Source organism: Bos indicus, chromosome 27, assembly GCF_029378745.1.
Source record: "Bos indicus isolate NIAB-ARS_2022 breed Sahiwal x Tharparkar chromosome 27, NIAB-ARS_B.indTharparkar_mat_pri_1.0, whole genome shotgun sequence".
NCBI classification, from domain to species: Eukaryota; Metazoa; Chordata; class Mammalia; order Artiodactyla; family Bovidae; genus Bos; species Bos indicus.
The window spans coordinates 26744597-26759049 of record NC_091786.1 but is presented as its reverse complement, the minus strand read 5'-3'; the positions used below and the strand labels follow the sequence as shown (position 1 = coordinate 26759049).

The 14453-nt window shown below is 50.8% G+C and overlaps 1 protein-coding gene across 4 annotated transcripts in view; it reads right to left on the bottom strand.

Moving 5' to 3' along the window:
• Positions 1–1909: 1909 nt before the first annotated feature.
• The window catches only part of RBPMS (RNA binding protein, mRNA processing factor), a 202743-nt gene continuing 190199 nt past the window's right edge, over positions 1910–14453 (bottom strand). For all 4 annotated transcript variants that reach the window (XM_019953434.2, XM_070781332.1, XM_019953431.2 and 1 more), the window contains 2 exons: positions 9712–9813; positions 1910–3377 (listed from right to left, as the gene is read on the bottom strand). In XM_019953434.2, the coding sequence (XP_019808993.1) occupies positions 9768–9813 (46 nt within the window). In that variant the 3' untranslated portion in view covers positions 1910–3377; positions 9712–9767. The remainder of the gene's footprint in view (positions 3378–9711; positions 9814–14453) is intronic.

Below are 14453 nucleotides of genomic sequence, written 5' to 3'. Positions count from 1 at the left end.
CCCGTGGGTCGCTGGAGAGCTGCAAAGAGGAGGAAACCAGCCAAGGTTTCTCACAGCATATTGGCGTCTGGGGCTTGGGGTCATACAGAGCCAGGCCAGTCTTGGGGAGTTGAGTGCCACCCAGGACGGTTTGCAGTGGTGACGGAGCTTCACTGTGGCAGGTAAATGTTTCCCTGCTTAGAGAGGCTTATCTGTTGGTTGACGGCATGTGGTTTTTTCAGTATCCAAGTCATGAGTTGTGGTGTAGGCATTGTGAAGACCAGTGTTACAGATAATGTCATTAGTAGCAGATACTCTTCTGCCTTCTCAGAATGTTGGACAATTGTTTGATGTCATCAGGTGTGACAGAACAGGGGGACCAGTTGAAGAGCAAGAGAGCGACCCTGTGCTGATACTCGAACACGCTTGTCCCCTAACAGTTGGACGTCCCAGTGATGGATGTGGAGACAGTAGGGAGTCAGCTCGCACTCCTAGAGCTAAGCACGCCTGCCTGAAACACTGAGAATCAGTTGATTCCTATATGTCATTGTGACACAGACCCCAAGAATTGTTGGGGCGTCCGCCATGCTGTGAAAGTGGGTCAGCGACATATATTCAGGTGGTGGGTCCAGTGAATTTAAAGCGCACACATATGATTACACTGTAAGTATAGTGCACATTTTGCAAGTTTTAAGGTTCTTTTCCAGATTCCTTTACTTTGTAATTTTGTTAGAAGGCACAGTTCTTAATTTCAGTACTAAATGGTGGTTTTATATTATAGCTGCATTAGTCCTGTGTTCAGAAGTGGCAGATCTTTACCCCCAAGGTAGGATTTACTCGATAACAAAAAATGGCCTAGTTATTGTTTTTCTGGATCCTACAAACTGGGACATTATGTGTGTAAGCAGAGGGAGCAGACAGACCTGCCCTTTTCTTATCCCAAGTTCCCAGTTCCAGAAGATATACTGTGTTTCTGCTTAGTGGAGTGACAGGAAATGAAGCTGGTGTTCAAGCGACCAGACAGTGGGTTGTGCCTGGAGTTCACACTAGACGGGCAGGTACTCTCTACACACTTGTCCCTTGCACAGTGATGGTGACCAGGCCCTCATTTTATGAAAAAGCACACAGCAGTGATGGTGTTCAGCCCCTCCAAGGAGGCACCCTCAGATCTGTGCCTCCTGGCTTGAACCTGGTGCCTTGGAGTGAGTGGGAAAGTCCCAGACGGGCTGAAGGTGAAGCCGCGTGATCGAGCCTGTCCCAGAGCTACGACCCCCGAGCCTTGATGGCTGTGGGCTTCAGAGCCTGGGCAGGGCGGCAGAGCTGTGCAGTCACTGTCTGCCTTCAGCCCTGGCTCCAGGGTTCTGGCAGGCTGTGGCTGGGACCCACTTTGGTGGCTGGTCTCCTCTCCAGAAGGTATGTGTGATCCAACAGAACCCAGAATGTCCGTGCCCAGCAAGACTAGTAGCTGTTAGTCGTTGTTGCCCTCACTTGGAATTGAGCACTGTGACCTCCCACCCCCTTCTGGGGACAGAGGACTTGGTGAGAGTGTTACATAGGTAGAGCATTTCTATTGCTTGGCTATCATGCCTGTCTTACCACTTAATAGAATGTATTTCTTGCTCTAATACGTTAGTCAGTAGAAAACCACGAATGTAGGTTGCAGAGTCTTCGTAGGCTGAGGTGGATGTGCAGTCTGCTGAGTGCAGTGGAAAGACATCGAGAGAGAGGTATGTGTCACCCCCGTGAACTGCCTGTGGGGTCCCTGCGGAGCACCAGGCACCCACAGTAGAGCATTTGCATAGGCTCTCCCATCCCTCCCTTGGTTGCTCCATCCAGACCTGAAAATGGGAACAAAATCTGCCACTTCCTGGATTGCAGTATCAGATGTACTTGGTTGGTCTTGCAAGAAGGAATTTGCCAAGCAGTGGTGTGACAGCTGGAATTAGCACTTTATTTTTAAAAATGACAATAGAAAAGTACCTTTAAACAGTTGATAAAAGCAAGAGACTAGAACTGTCACCACGAACCAGGTGGTGCTGGAGGCCTCAGTAGCGCTTGGGTACACCAGGGACACCCCTCAAGCATTTCTCCTAAGTTTAAGAGCCTCTCACCCTTGGCTCTCGTTTGTTTTGTGATGACCTTTAAAAGCATCTTGACACCTTGATTTCTAATAGAAAATAATGAAACTAAAAACCGAACACCAGCCATATAATCATTAGAACATCAAAATCTTCAGCGCACTGTGAGCAGATCAATAAGAGAGCTTGTGGTCATGTTTAATATGTCAGCAGTTAAAAATTTGTAGGTCAATGTATGTTTACACACAGCTGCTCTTCCACAGTGGGGAGAGTGTGAGGTGACCCTGGAAGTGTTAGTTTCCCACACAGGACTGACCCGGGTGTGGAGGGAGTCTTGAAGCAAGCTGACCTCTCCTCATTGCTCACGCATCTTCCCCCAGGCCAATGTGTCAGTGTCCCAGTGAGACGGGATTCAAGGTCAGGTTTTTAAACGGTTCGTCTGGCCTGGTGCCGCCAAGACTCAGGAACACCAGCTCAGTTCAACTGATGTTCTGCAAATCGCTGGGCCCGCGCGGCCACGTCGGCAGGGCTGGGCTCCCAAGCGGAGGCTTCCCCTTTAGACTCAGCACGTCCACTGAGGGTGTTGTGCATCAGCGGGGCTCACGCAGGAGCCTGCTGTTAGAAGACAAAGGCAAGACCCAGAACTTGACAGTTGGTATAGTCACCTCTGGAGCTGCGGGCATGTTACAGGTGCACCTCAATGAGGAATCTGCACCAAGCACAGGCTGCTTTGCCCAGCCGGAATCCGCCATCACACTGGAAGCTCCCGGAGGCTCTGATTGTCTTGCAGGACGTCCTACCAGACTTGGAAGCAAACCTCAAGTACCGCACCAGCAGTTCTAACCTGTCACCGCGTTACTCATGGGCCCAGGCCAGGTAAACAGATTTCTATACATTCACCATATGATCCTGGAAATTCTGATAATATTTTAAACCATGCCTCAAACATGCAGCTTATTTTAGAGGAAAAATATATATATATATTTTAAATTACAAGCATTCAAAAGTCGAGCACAAAATGTGTGATCCAACCCAGTGTAAGATCATCCATCCTGTCACACTTAAAATGTTTGGTATAAAAATACTCACTCTCTTGGTTTTATCGTTGACATCTTTTATGTTTCATTTGAAAATATCTCCAAACTGTACAGAAATGGCAGACCATGCGTTCACAAATAACACACTATTTCTTACAATTATACAGTGTAAAAGAGTAAAACATTTTTATTATATATTTTTTTCTTCGAGAAAAACAGATGTGTGATAGAGGCTGTGGCAAAGTCTTGAAGGGCTCAAAACTGGGCGAGGTGTTTTTCAAGCCTGAAACAGAAAGAAGGTGTTTAAGAGGAGCTGATCTCATAACCGTGTACAATCCTTTCTCTGAGCCTCAGGGCTGTTTGGAGGCACCGGTGGATAGAAGTCCCGGCTGAGAACCCCCTGGCTGCTCCCCTTCAGAGTTGTCCATGTGCTCGTCTGTGTAAACACAGAATACACTCACTGACCCTCTCCACAGCAAGACCCTGCACTAGAGGGTTGGTGGCCTCACAGTGGGTGCTTAATTTCTATTTATCTTTCTCTTTCCCCTGCAGTTGCAAGGAAACACTCATTTTTTTGTGGCAGAAAAAAGGGCCTTTGGACAATCAACAAGACTTTGCCTCTGCCAGAGCCCCACCTTGGTCCCAGGAGTTTCTTAAACACGTCTCAATTCTGTGTCCAAATTTCCTCGGTAGCACTTGTAAAGAACCCACCTGTCAGTGCAGGAGACATAAGAAATGTGGGTTGGATCCCTGGGTCAGGAAGACCCCTGGAGGAGGAAATGGCAACCCACTTCAGTATTCTTGCCTGGAGAATCTCTATCCGTGAGGAGCCTGGCAGGCTGCAGTCCAGAGGGTTGCAGAGAGTCAGACCCAACTGAGTGACTAAGCACGCAACAAGGCTGCATTGGTAAGTGTCCTCCTCTTACTCATTTTACTATCGTCTACCCAATCCCTTCTTTTCTTACCAATAGGTGAGACTCACATAAATCTGACTGTCGGAAAGGGACTAGAATTTTGGGTTTGTACATGGGAGGCGGCTGTCATTTCACATACAGTTTAAGTCCCCTATACTCGAACTTTTGACAGTTGGGATGTCCCATCAGGTAAGGTCACGTGTCTGCAGTAGACCGTCGCGTGCGTGCATCCTCTCCACGTGGCTGTGCGTCTGTGTACTTTACAGTAGAGAGGATAGTCATAGTGCATCTCCAGTCCAGGGTGCGTGGAAGCAAGTAGCTGGCACTTCTCTGAAGCGCCACGTGCTAGCGGTGGAAACAAGAGTGAAGGTAACGGAGTGTGGAGCAAGAGGAAAAGATGGAATTGAAGGCCAGGGAAGGATGAAGAGCAACTGAAGAGCTTCCGTACGCAGGAAGTGAAAAGGGGATTTCTTCAAGGAGGCACAGGATGGGAACGTAGGACAGGAACACAAAGGTTGCAGCGGCTAGTCAGAGTGCCGTCCAGTGTTACCCTGTATCATCTGTGGTAAGGAGAAACTATACCCAGACATCACTGCATGGTTTTTTCCCGAGAGAACAGAATTGAACCAGCAAGGAACCAGCATCTGTGGTGCCACCAACGTCAGGCCTGAGTGAAACTGCACCTTGCCTTCACCTCCTCGTCCTCCTCCGGTCAGTAACTGTTCCTGCCTGTTCACTCGATGCCAGCCCCTGGAGGCCAGCTGTTGTATTCCTGTACTTATCAAGGGGACTGGAGGATTAAGTGTTTTGTTTTCTCTGCATTGTTTGTGTGAAAAGTATTATAAACCCAGTAAAGTACGGTTGTGCTTAGATTGTTGGGATAAGAGTGAGTGAGTGCTTGGGTTGAGAAATGCTTCCAACTTAAGCTCGGCGATCCCCACCTCCTCCCTCCACTTTCTCAGAAACACAGAACTTGTTCAGCAGGAGGAGGTGCCCTCCTTAAGGAAGATGCCGCTCTGATTCCTTTGCTTCTCTCGGAGCCCAGCACAGTGCCTAACCCCCACCACCACCCTCCCCACCCCCTGCAACTCGCTCAATGATGGAGGAGTCTAAGTGGGCAAAGTTTGACACTTGAAATCAGAAACACAAGAAGCAAAAAAAGGCATCCATATTCACAAGCAGTTTGCTGGCTGACGTGTCCTTTTAGGTCTGTATTTTCACAATTAAGCGTCCACTTTCACGTGATTAAGATTATACAGCTATCATACTTTTTCACACATCACAGATATCTACCAAAGTACCAAAGCCACACAATTTTGATAACCAAGAATACACCACTACACCAATTTCATCTGGAAGGATCCCTTCTTAAAAGAAGCCACGTGTCTTCTGCCCCCTGAATCTTTCTACCCAGTAGAAATCACGATCACGTCCAGGTGTGAACAGTCAGCAGCAGCTCTGGGGTTGGGACCAGGGTTATGGAGGGTCACGTAGTAGCTGCCGTTCCCTAATGAACTCTAGAGCTTCGGGCCTCATGTCCCCATGAGTGATCTTCGGCCTTCAGTCTGCCAAAGGAGCGCCCCCGCCCCAACCTCTGTCCACGGAGGAGGGGAACCAGTTTCCTTCCTCCACACTCCGGGCTCATCAGGCCTGGAATGACAAGTCCTGCGTCACTGCAAACTTGGCCCTGCGCCAGCAACCCAAGCTGCGGACATGGATCGCAGAAAAACCGATTCTAAGGAACAGCAGTTTCCACTTCCGAACAACTCACTGGGGACAGCAGCAGGTAGCCCGGGGCTCTGGGAACCTGAGGGGCCTGCAACGGCCGTCGGCCTTGACAGCACATGGGCTTGGACAGCAGCCAAGACCGGGGCCTTCAGGGACTGCGCAGGCAGGCGGAGGACCCTTCCTCGGTGGGCCCACAGCTTTAGCCCCTGCAGGCAGAGCCTGGCTGGTCTAGGCCTGCTTGCCTCTCGGGAGCTGAGGCCACGTTCGGGAAGTGCACCGTGCCCGTTCTGGCCTCTTTCTGGTTCCACAGTCAGCTCCCCCTGTTCCACTCACGTTGTGCTGGATGTTTCTGCCACGACCACAAAGGCCACGCGTCTCTACTCAGACTCACCACCTTGCCTTTACGTACACCGCACTCTAGGGTCACTCTGTCACCCTGACACCAACATTACCATCTGGGTTCGCCTCACCTTGGTGTTTCCACTTGATTCTTCACTGTGCTTTGGCCAGCCAGAGGACAGTTCCTAAAGCACCACTGCCCCCCGCCCAGATTTTCAGTGCCTCCCCAAGACCCTCAAATGCTTCGTGAAAACCCCCTTTGAGCAAGACCATGCTGTCTGTATTTGCACCTCCTCCCTTTGCTAGTGTATCTTCCACACACACAGACCCTCCTATCTTTCAAAACTCAGGTGAAGCCCCACTTCTCCAGCCTTTCCTGGTCCCTTCAGGGCTTTCTCAGCTCTTCACAGGTACCCTCCCTGTCCAGACCACTTACTCGGATTATATACAAGGATCACCTTGGATTATTTTCCTAAGACCAGCTCCACCTTCCTCTACTCCAGTCAGTCACTTGGGACGCTAGAACAAATGAAACCGGAACGATGGGCCATTAGTGGGAGGAGGCCCAGAGACGCGGGCCCCTAGGCTTGATGATGCCAGGGCTGGGCTGAGAGCAATGAGGTGCCCGGAGCCCGTGTGGAGCTCTGCACGCTGGCCCTGGGGGCAGAGTGGGAGTCGCCAAAGAAAGCTGGGACAGCCTGGGAAGCACCTGCCCAGCTTTTCAAGAAGCCCACCTGGTTCAGGATACTGTCCCCTTGCCGGGTTCCTGAGCAGAAAGAAAGGTGGATGGAGCTGGTTAACCTAGGCTGAAAGACGGACCTTTCGGAGTGAAAAAGGACAAGGAAGCGGGTGCGAGTTGATAGCTTCCTGAGCTTTTCCATAACTGCTGGGTAAAGGCAGCTCTCACATGGGAAAAGAATGTGTCCGCGTTGCCATAGCTGTTCAAGACTGAACACAAGGTCAAAATGTGGCTATTTCAGTCCCTGTAAACAAGGAAGGGGGTTTAGCTAGAAACGGAGTTCAAACCTTGGAATGTATTGACAAGGACATTTTAAACACGGCAAAGACATCCGGGAACACAGAGCACTGGGGTGGCGGGGAGGGGTCAGGCCCCTCTGTTCAGACAGCAGACTCTCCTCAGAGAGCCTTTCCTGAAAGGGGGTCACCTACGACACGCACGTGACGGGGTAAACAAGGGAAGACCGTGAACCACGTGGCACCCGCCCAGTGTGAAGACAGTGGAGAACGTCTCCTGGTGGCTTACGGCGTAGGAAGCTATTCTAATCCAGCTCCTTTCAGCTGTGTGTCCCCCAGTGCCTGGGGACAGCTGCTGCTGTGTGTGGGTCAAGGGCTGCCCTGCTGGTGGTGGTCAGTGCCGTGACCCGGGAGAGGCCGCTCTTCCCAGAGGCAACTTGGTAGGTTCCAGTCTATTGATCCGAGCACCTTATGAGCTTTTTTTTTTTTTCCTCCCAGCAATAAGAAAATCTGGTTTTCCACCAATCCATCCCTATATACTTGACCTGTTTTCTAATGATTTCTTCCCCAAGAGTTTTTCCAACATTTGTTCATTTTTACTAAAAGTCAAGTAAGGAATATTCTCTTCTACCAAAATCCCAACATCATATGACTAAAGTTTTTAATTATTGGTTTAGTTTTCATTTTCTGTTTTTAAATGTTCATACTAATTTGTAATAAAAAGACTGCTACTGCTAAGTCGCTTCAGTCGTGTCCGACTGTGTGCAACCCCATAGATGGCAACCCACCAGGCTCCACCGTCCCTGGGATTCTCCAGGCAAGTTAACATTTAAAAAGGGTCAGTCAAAACGTCCCTGATGGTGCAGTGGCTAAGACTCTGCACTCCCAATGCAGGGGACCAGGGTTTGCTCCCTGGTCAGGGAACTAGATCCCACATGCTCCAGCTAAGAGTTCGCATGCCACAACTAAAGATCCTAAGCGACACAACTAAGACTCAGCAGGGCTGTCTGAGCTGGGCAGGGAGGTCTGGGAGCTCCCTGGGTAGCCCTGGGACCCAGAAGCCTCACCAGGAACAGGGCTAGTTCCTCCCGCATCCGCACTGGCACCGCCCACTCACCAGGTTCATCTGTGGTCAGACTCCCAGCTGCCTCCCCCCAGGACCAAGCCTGGTTCTCCTGCCCCTCGTCACCAGGCCCTCCCGGTGTCCACAGTCACCACATGCTCCAGCTGCGTCCTGACGGGGCTCATCTGTTTGTGCCCCAATTACTGAAGTCTGGGTTGATTTATTGCATTAAAAAAAAAAAAAACCCTACTCTAACCTGTTGAAAAGTTATATATGGGTGGCTTTCAATTGGTCCTTAAATTTCCCCAGAGGAGGGGAGAAAGCAAAATAAAATCTTTTTACTGAGTGGTAACATCAATAAGAATACCGTGGGCACTTCCATTAAGGACCATGACAACAGGAAAACCTGACCAATCAGAAGCCTGTACAACTGGTGGGTATCTGTCGGCTTTCCCCAGTGATGTGGGAAAAACATTTACCTGTTAGTAAGTTTGGTTAGTGTCTCCTGCATTGCGGGCAGATGCTTTACTGCCTGAGCCTCTAGGGAAGCCCCAGGTTAGTGTGAGAAACAGACCTCACTGGGGAAAAAAGACCCCCAAGTGCTGGAGGCCAGCTCCCCGCACAGGCACCACACGCCCCTCTGGAGGCCAGGAGAGGTGGTGTTCTGAGCACGTGCTTGCTTACCTCCCAAATGTGGTAATGACCTCCTAGGCCCGACTGCCCGATTCTGTCCTTAGCAGGAATCGTATTCCCTTTGTGACTCATCTGTGCTTTATAGGCCCCTCACAGGGATACAGTCTGCCACCTTATTTGGGCCGAGCCGTAACTGCGGTTGGCCTGCCCCTGGCATTCCTGCTGTCCTAGGTCAAGCTTTCCAAAAAGACTGGAAGGCCCACACACGGTTCGCCTCTGGGAACTCTGCTGCGCGATGGAGACCTCACTGCACTGCTACAAGCAGAACTGAGCAGTGACGGCTGGTATCAATGGAAAAGACGGACAAGTCACTCAAATCCTCACCACCAGAAAAGCCCCAGTTTAGAGGAATCCAGTGAGATACCATCATAGTTCAGTCACGCTCAAGGCCCATCATCACTCTATTTCTGAACAGGCTCATCAAAATGTCTCGAGTCGTAAGAAAGGGTTACACTATATTTAGCATAAATGGATTAATAAGAGGGATATACATACTACATCAAGATTTCCACCAAAACTGTTAATTTAAAAAAAAAAAAAAAAGGCTTAGGGCTTCAAGGGAAAAGCTTCATTCGTATCTAAGTTCCCTTTGGTGGATGATCTCATCCCTGGATGCTGCTGATGAGAAGTGTCAACTCTCAACCAGGCATTACCCAGCAAAGCTGCGAGGACCAAGCACTGAGCCACACGCTCTTAAGAACCTGCAGAGCTCACCTGCTCTCCTGGGATGACGTCTCTCAGCAGGTGGCGGCCGGAGGAGGTGACAAAGAGCTTGCCCCGATCCCGAGCACCCACCCCGCATGGGAGGCTGGTCCCGACCACACCGCTCTTATCTACGCGGTTGTGCCCGGCCCAGGACATGCTGCTTCTCGGGAGGAACTGTTCAGTCTCGGCTTGGAACTCACCAGCATGCTCCAGTTTTGTAGAACAGCTCAAGAACAGTAGCCACTTGAAGATTGCGTTAATACCCACAAGACAGATTGCAGCCACCATCACACACCTGGAACCTAGGGTGGAGAGAAGAGCAGCCATTAACACCAGTGACGTCCACGCCGGCTGGTTCTGAGGGCAAAGAGCAAGGCCCCAGCACCAAAGGCATCTGCCTGCTGAACCCAAGGACAGACACCACTAGGAGTGACCAGGACCGTCAGGGCCACGAAGGGCATGCAGTGAGGTGCGGTGGAGTGGAGGAGGCTCTGCGGGGCGGGGGTGGCATCTGTCTGCTGAACCCAAGGACAGACACCACTAGGAGTGACCAGGACCGTCAGGGCCACGAAGGGCATGCGGTGAGGTGCGGTGGAGTGGAGGAGGCTCTGCGGGGCAGGGGTGAGGCGGCCGGCAGCAGAGGGGGGCTCCCTGATAGCTAGGCCAGTGGGGAGGGCACCTGGAGAAAGGGGTGCCCTTCAAGAACACCAGGGTGTAAGCGCCCCAGGGGCAGACTGGCAGGGCCTCTGCACACACATCCCCACAGGCTAGATCCCCAGGACTGGCCAAAAGCCTCAGGTACCCCGATAGGAGGAACCTGTAACCAACTCCAGGGGCCACCCCAGACCCCACGGTCAACTCTGCTCAGCCCAAAGCCAAGGAGCCACTCTCCAGGAGAACCACCTACTAGAAAACAAAAACCCAAGGCAAACACGTGTGAACACATATCCTGCTGTTCTCAAGGTCTGAGAATTTGAAACGCTAAAAGGGACAGAGTGTCAGTGGGCCATACATTTTTGAATGTTTTTCCTGCAGGCATGGCTGCCTCCGAGCCGGCTGGTTTTCATCAAGAATTCCTGGTGCTGAGGAAGCCCGAAGGATGGCCCATGTGGACCCCATTCCCCACTAACATTCCTCAGGTTCTCAGCACTGCTGTTCTTCCTGGGACAGAGCACCTGCTCCAGGCAGGCTTCGTGAACTGGAGGTCAGCTGTACAGAGTTGACCCCAGGAGGCCGCAGGGAGACCCATGCCCTGCACTGAAAGATCACCTTCTTAGGGCATCTCTCTTCTCAGAATCAAGCGGGAAAAAAAAGTTCTTCCCAGAATTTCACTATAAAAAACATTAAAAGATGAATAGATGTGATTCTCCTTTCCTAGTAAAACTTGGGTTATCTGAGGACAGAAAAAATAAATATTCACCCTGCAAACAAAACATCTCCCCTCATCCAACTTCCCCCGGCCTTGTCCACACTTGCTGGGCGCAGGCGAGGAAGGAGGGAGACCCAGAGAGGCCCCGGGGCAGCCAGACCAAGGCTGCATTTTTGGGATGCTTGTTGTTTAAGAAATCATACTGATGACCAGATGCCACTCAGCCCCTGGACTGAAGCTTATCGTGATGACTCAGGACTGGTGATTTAAGAGTCCTGGGACCCTACCTAGCTTCTCGCCCCAGGTTCTGGGAGCACAGGGTTTTTATCAGCAAGGCACTCTTTGCAGTTGCTAACATCAGCAACTCTTGTCTGCACACCGGGCGGGCAGACAGAATGCCTGCTCTGTAGACACCCCAGGAGATGACTCCCCAAGGAACACAACACACCAGAGGGGAATCCCAGGTGTTCAGCCTTAACTTTATGGGGAGCACATGGGCCTTCTGAACCTCCACCTTCCGCCAAGTGGAGCTGGTGGTGGGAAGGGTTATGGCAGAGGTGCAGGTGGGCTCCTGCAGGTGGCCCTGCCCTGCGCCCGTGCAGCCACCCAGACTCAGTGTTCTGCTCTCTGTGAACGTCTTCCAGGGACCAGACAGGCAGCTCCCTGGTGCGCATGCTCAGGGGTCTCCCAGCCAGAAACAGGCTATGGACGAAGGGCGGGGTGGGGGTGTCACACAGTCTGGGTTTGTAGATGCGCTGGTGAGCAGACGCCTGGTGTGTCTGAACTCCCAAAGCTGGAAGGGATGCCACGACCCCAGTACCTGGCAGGAGGCAGGTTCTCAGGCCATCCCTACTTTTTAATGCACACAGGAAGCAGAACAGACCAACCCCAGGCTTCATAACCAGGGCATGCAGAGACCCCTCTCAGGGCAGGGCTCGTGAACTCGGGCCTCCCAGGTTTGGGAAAGCCAGCAGTGCTTTAAAGCGTCAGCTGGCTCAAGCCTGTTCACTTAGATTTAGCAAAAGAGGAGGTGAGCAGAAAAGCAGAGAAGTAAAACTGTTCCCTAAACTTGAGTAAAGTGAGGTTTGTTCTGGGGCTTCCCAGTTGACACTAGTGGTAAGGAACCCGCCTGGCAACGCAGGAGACCTAAGAGACTTGGGTTGGATCCCTGGGTTGGAAAGATCCACAGGGGGAGGAAATAGTAACCCACTCCAGTATTCTTGCCTGGAGACTCCCATGGACAGAGGAGCCGGGTGGGCTACAGCCCATAGGGTCACACACAGTCGGGCATGACTGAAGTGACTGAGCAGGTATGCACACAGGTTTGCTCTAGAAAAGGAACCCCATGTAAATACCGGTGAGCTTTCATCTCTGCTCCTGTGTACAAGAAGCACCTGCTACCCTTGACTTTTGCCTTTTTCTCTTGTTCTGCATTTCTCCATTAGCCCTTCTCACCATCTGACCTACCGTGTTTTAGTAGCTTATTACTCTTCTCCCTGTCTTACAATGTCTCCACCAAGGCAGGGGTTTTGTCTGCTTCTGTCCACTGCTGTATATGCGGTATGAAGAATAGCACCTTATGCCCCGCAGATCTTCACTGAATACTGATTGTGCTAATCTACTTCAGTGTGACTGAAAGACCTTGGTTCATAGAAGAAAGGGAATGGTCCTGGGGCCTCTTCTAGGAGAAGGCAGGGGTGATTCCAAGAGCCACAGCAGTTATCAGGATACCATGAAGACTGCCCTTCCCACCCTGCTAAACTCTAAGTTCTGCCTGGATATCTAGCTCCTGGACTCTCTGGATGATAGCCACATACCCAAGGCTCTCGTGTTCACAACCAAAGACAGACTAGGCCATTCCTCCCTGAAAGTAAACAGAAGGAACAAACAGCTTCAAATTCCAGCTTTGTTATCTCTCGCTATGTCCTCTGATTTGGTGAGGCTGTAACTACATGTGCCTCTAGTTTCTATGCTGTGGTTTTGGTCCACAGCCAGGAAAATTTCATGAGTTCCTAATGAACACCCTCTCACATCCACTCCAACTCCAACTCTTTCTTCTCCCTTTTTTCTGATTTATTTAATTACATTTGGAAATGCAGGAAAATTGCATAACCAGGAACTCCAACCAGGAAAACTTGCGTAACCCTTATTCCTACTAAGGAATGAATACAGACTTGCTCGAGTGTCCTATTCTCAAACCATCTGGGAAATTGATCACTTCCAATCAGTATTATGTATTCTGGGACACTCTACCACATGGCTGAACCATCAGCAAAACTCTGTAGTGAGGTGCACACATTGCAACTAGACTAAACATCATCTGTCAAGCAAGATGTTGAACAAATTAAAGAGTCAATAACACCCAACCACCGAACAACCACTCTTCTAAAGGTCTTACTTACGCCACTGATGGCAGTCCACACACACACACACACCTCCTCAGGAGCATCCTGAGCGGTAATTCTTTCACTCTGAAATGTGTGTCCATGGCTCTTGCCCATTAGAACTTAAGCTCTTCAGGGGCACAGGCCTCGTTTCCCGCATTTTTACATCACATAGTAGATACATAACGTGTTTATTTAAAGAATAGAGAGCTCGTTTACTTTTCTAGTCAGTGATTTCCCTTTAGAAGAAAGAGCTCAGCGTGGGTCAATCAACAACTCAAGATGTATTAATGTGTCTTTTGTTACCCAGATGTTCAATATTCACTTACATAACCAACCATTGGACACAGGCATTAGTTTCTGCAACACCACCCCCCGCTCCCAGTCAATAATGTGTTAAAAAATCCTTGAGGGCCCCCTGGGGGAACAGGCCTGGAGTCTTCAGGGTCCAGAAGGAGGCAGCCCTGACATCTCCCAGGTCCTCGTGTCTGACACCAGATGTCACTCCTGCTCCTGTTCGGGGCCCTTCCCAGTGAGTGCAGAAAGGCCGCGTGGGTCACCAGTGGTGGCACTTACCCCTCACTTAGCCTTTTCAAGAGGCTCATTCTGCTACAACGTGTTGGCCATTGCGGCGGCGCCACTGTTTTCAACTCTAACTTACATTTCCCTACGATTACTCAGCCTGGATTATTAGCTGTCTCGGAAAGGGCTTGGTCCAAGAGGCTGGACGGAGCCTGAGTCATGGGGCCCTACTGAGCTGGTCTAACTTCGGGCGGGACGGGAGACTGCAGCCCCAACGCAAGTGCGGTGTAATGAGCTCAGGGATCTGTCTTCCTCCCTAAGCACCTCCTCGCCCCACTCGAGTCCCTCAGACCCCAAGGAAGGCGCCTGGCCATGGCCCGAGTTTATCTTAGAACAAATGATGCAGCCACAGGAGACATGACATCCTTAGGTGGATCCGACAGTGTCTTAGAAGTCGTACTTTAAGGGGAGTGGGGTGGGGGTGGGGGCAACTGCCAGCCCTTCCCTGGAGGCCACACCCACACTAGGTCTCTGGGGAAAGGAGGGAGCTCTCTTCAACTGCTTACTGATCACGTCTTCTCTTTGTTCTTTATAAACGCTTAAAGCAAAATCCTCCCTTAGGCCCTATGCCACCATCACCACCTTTTGCCAACTGGAAATGCCAGCA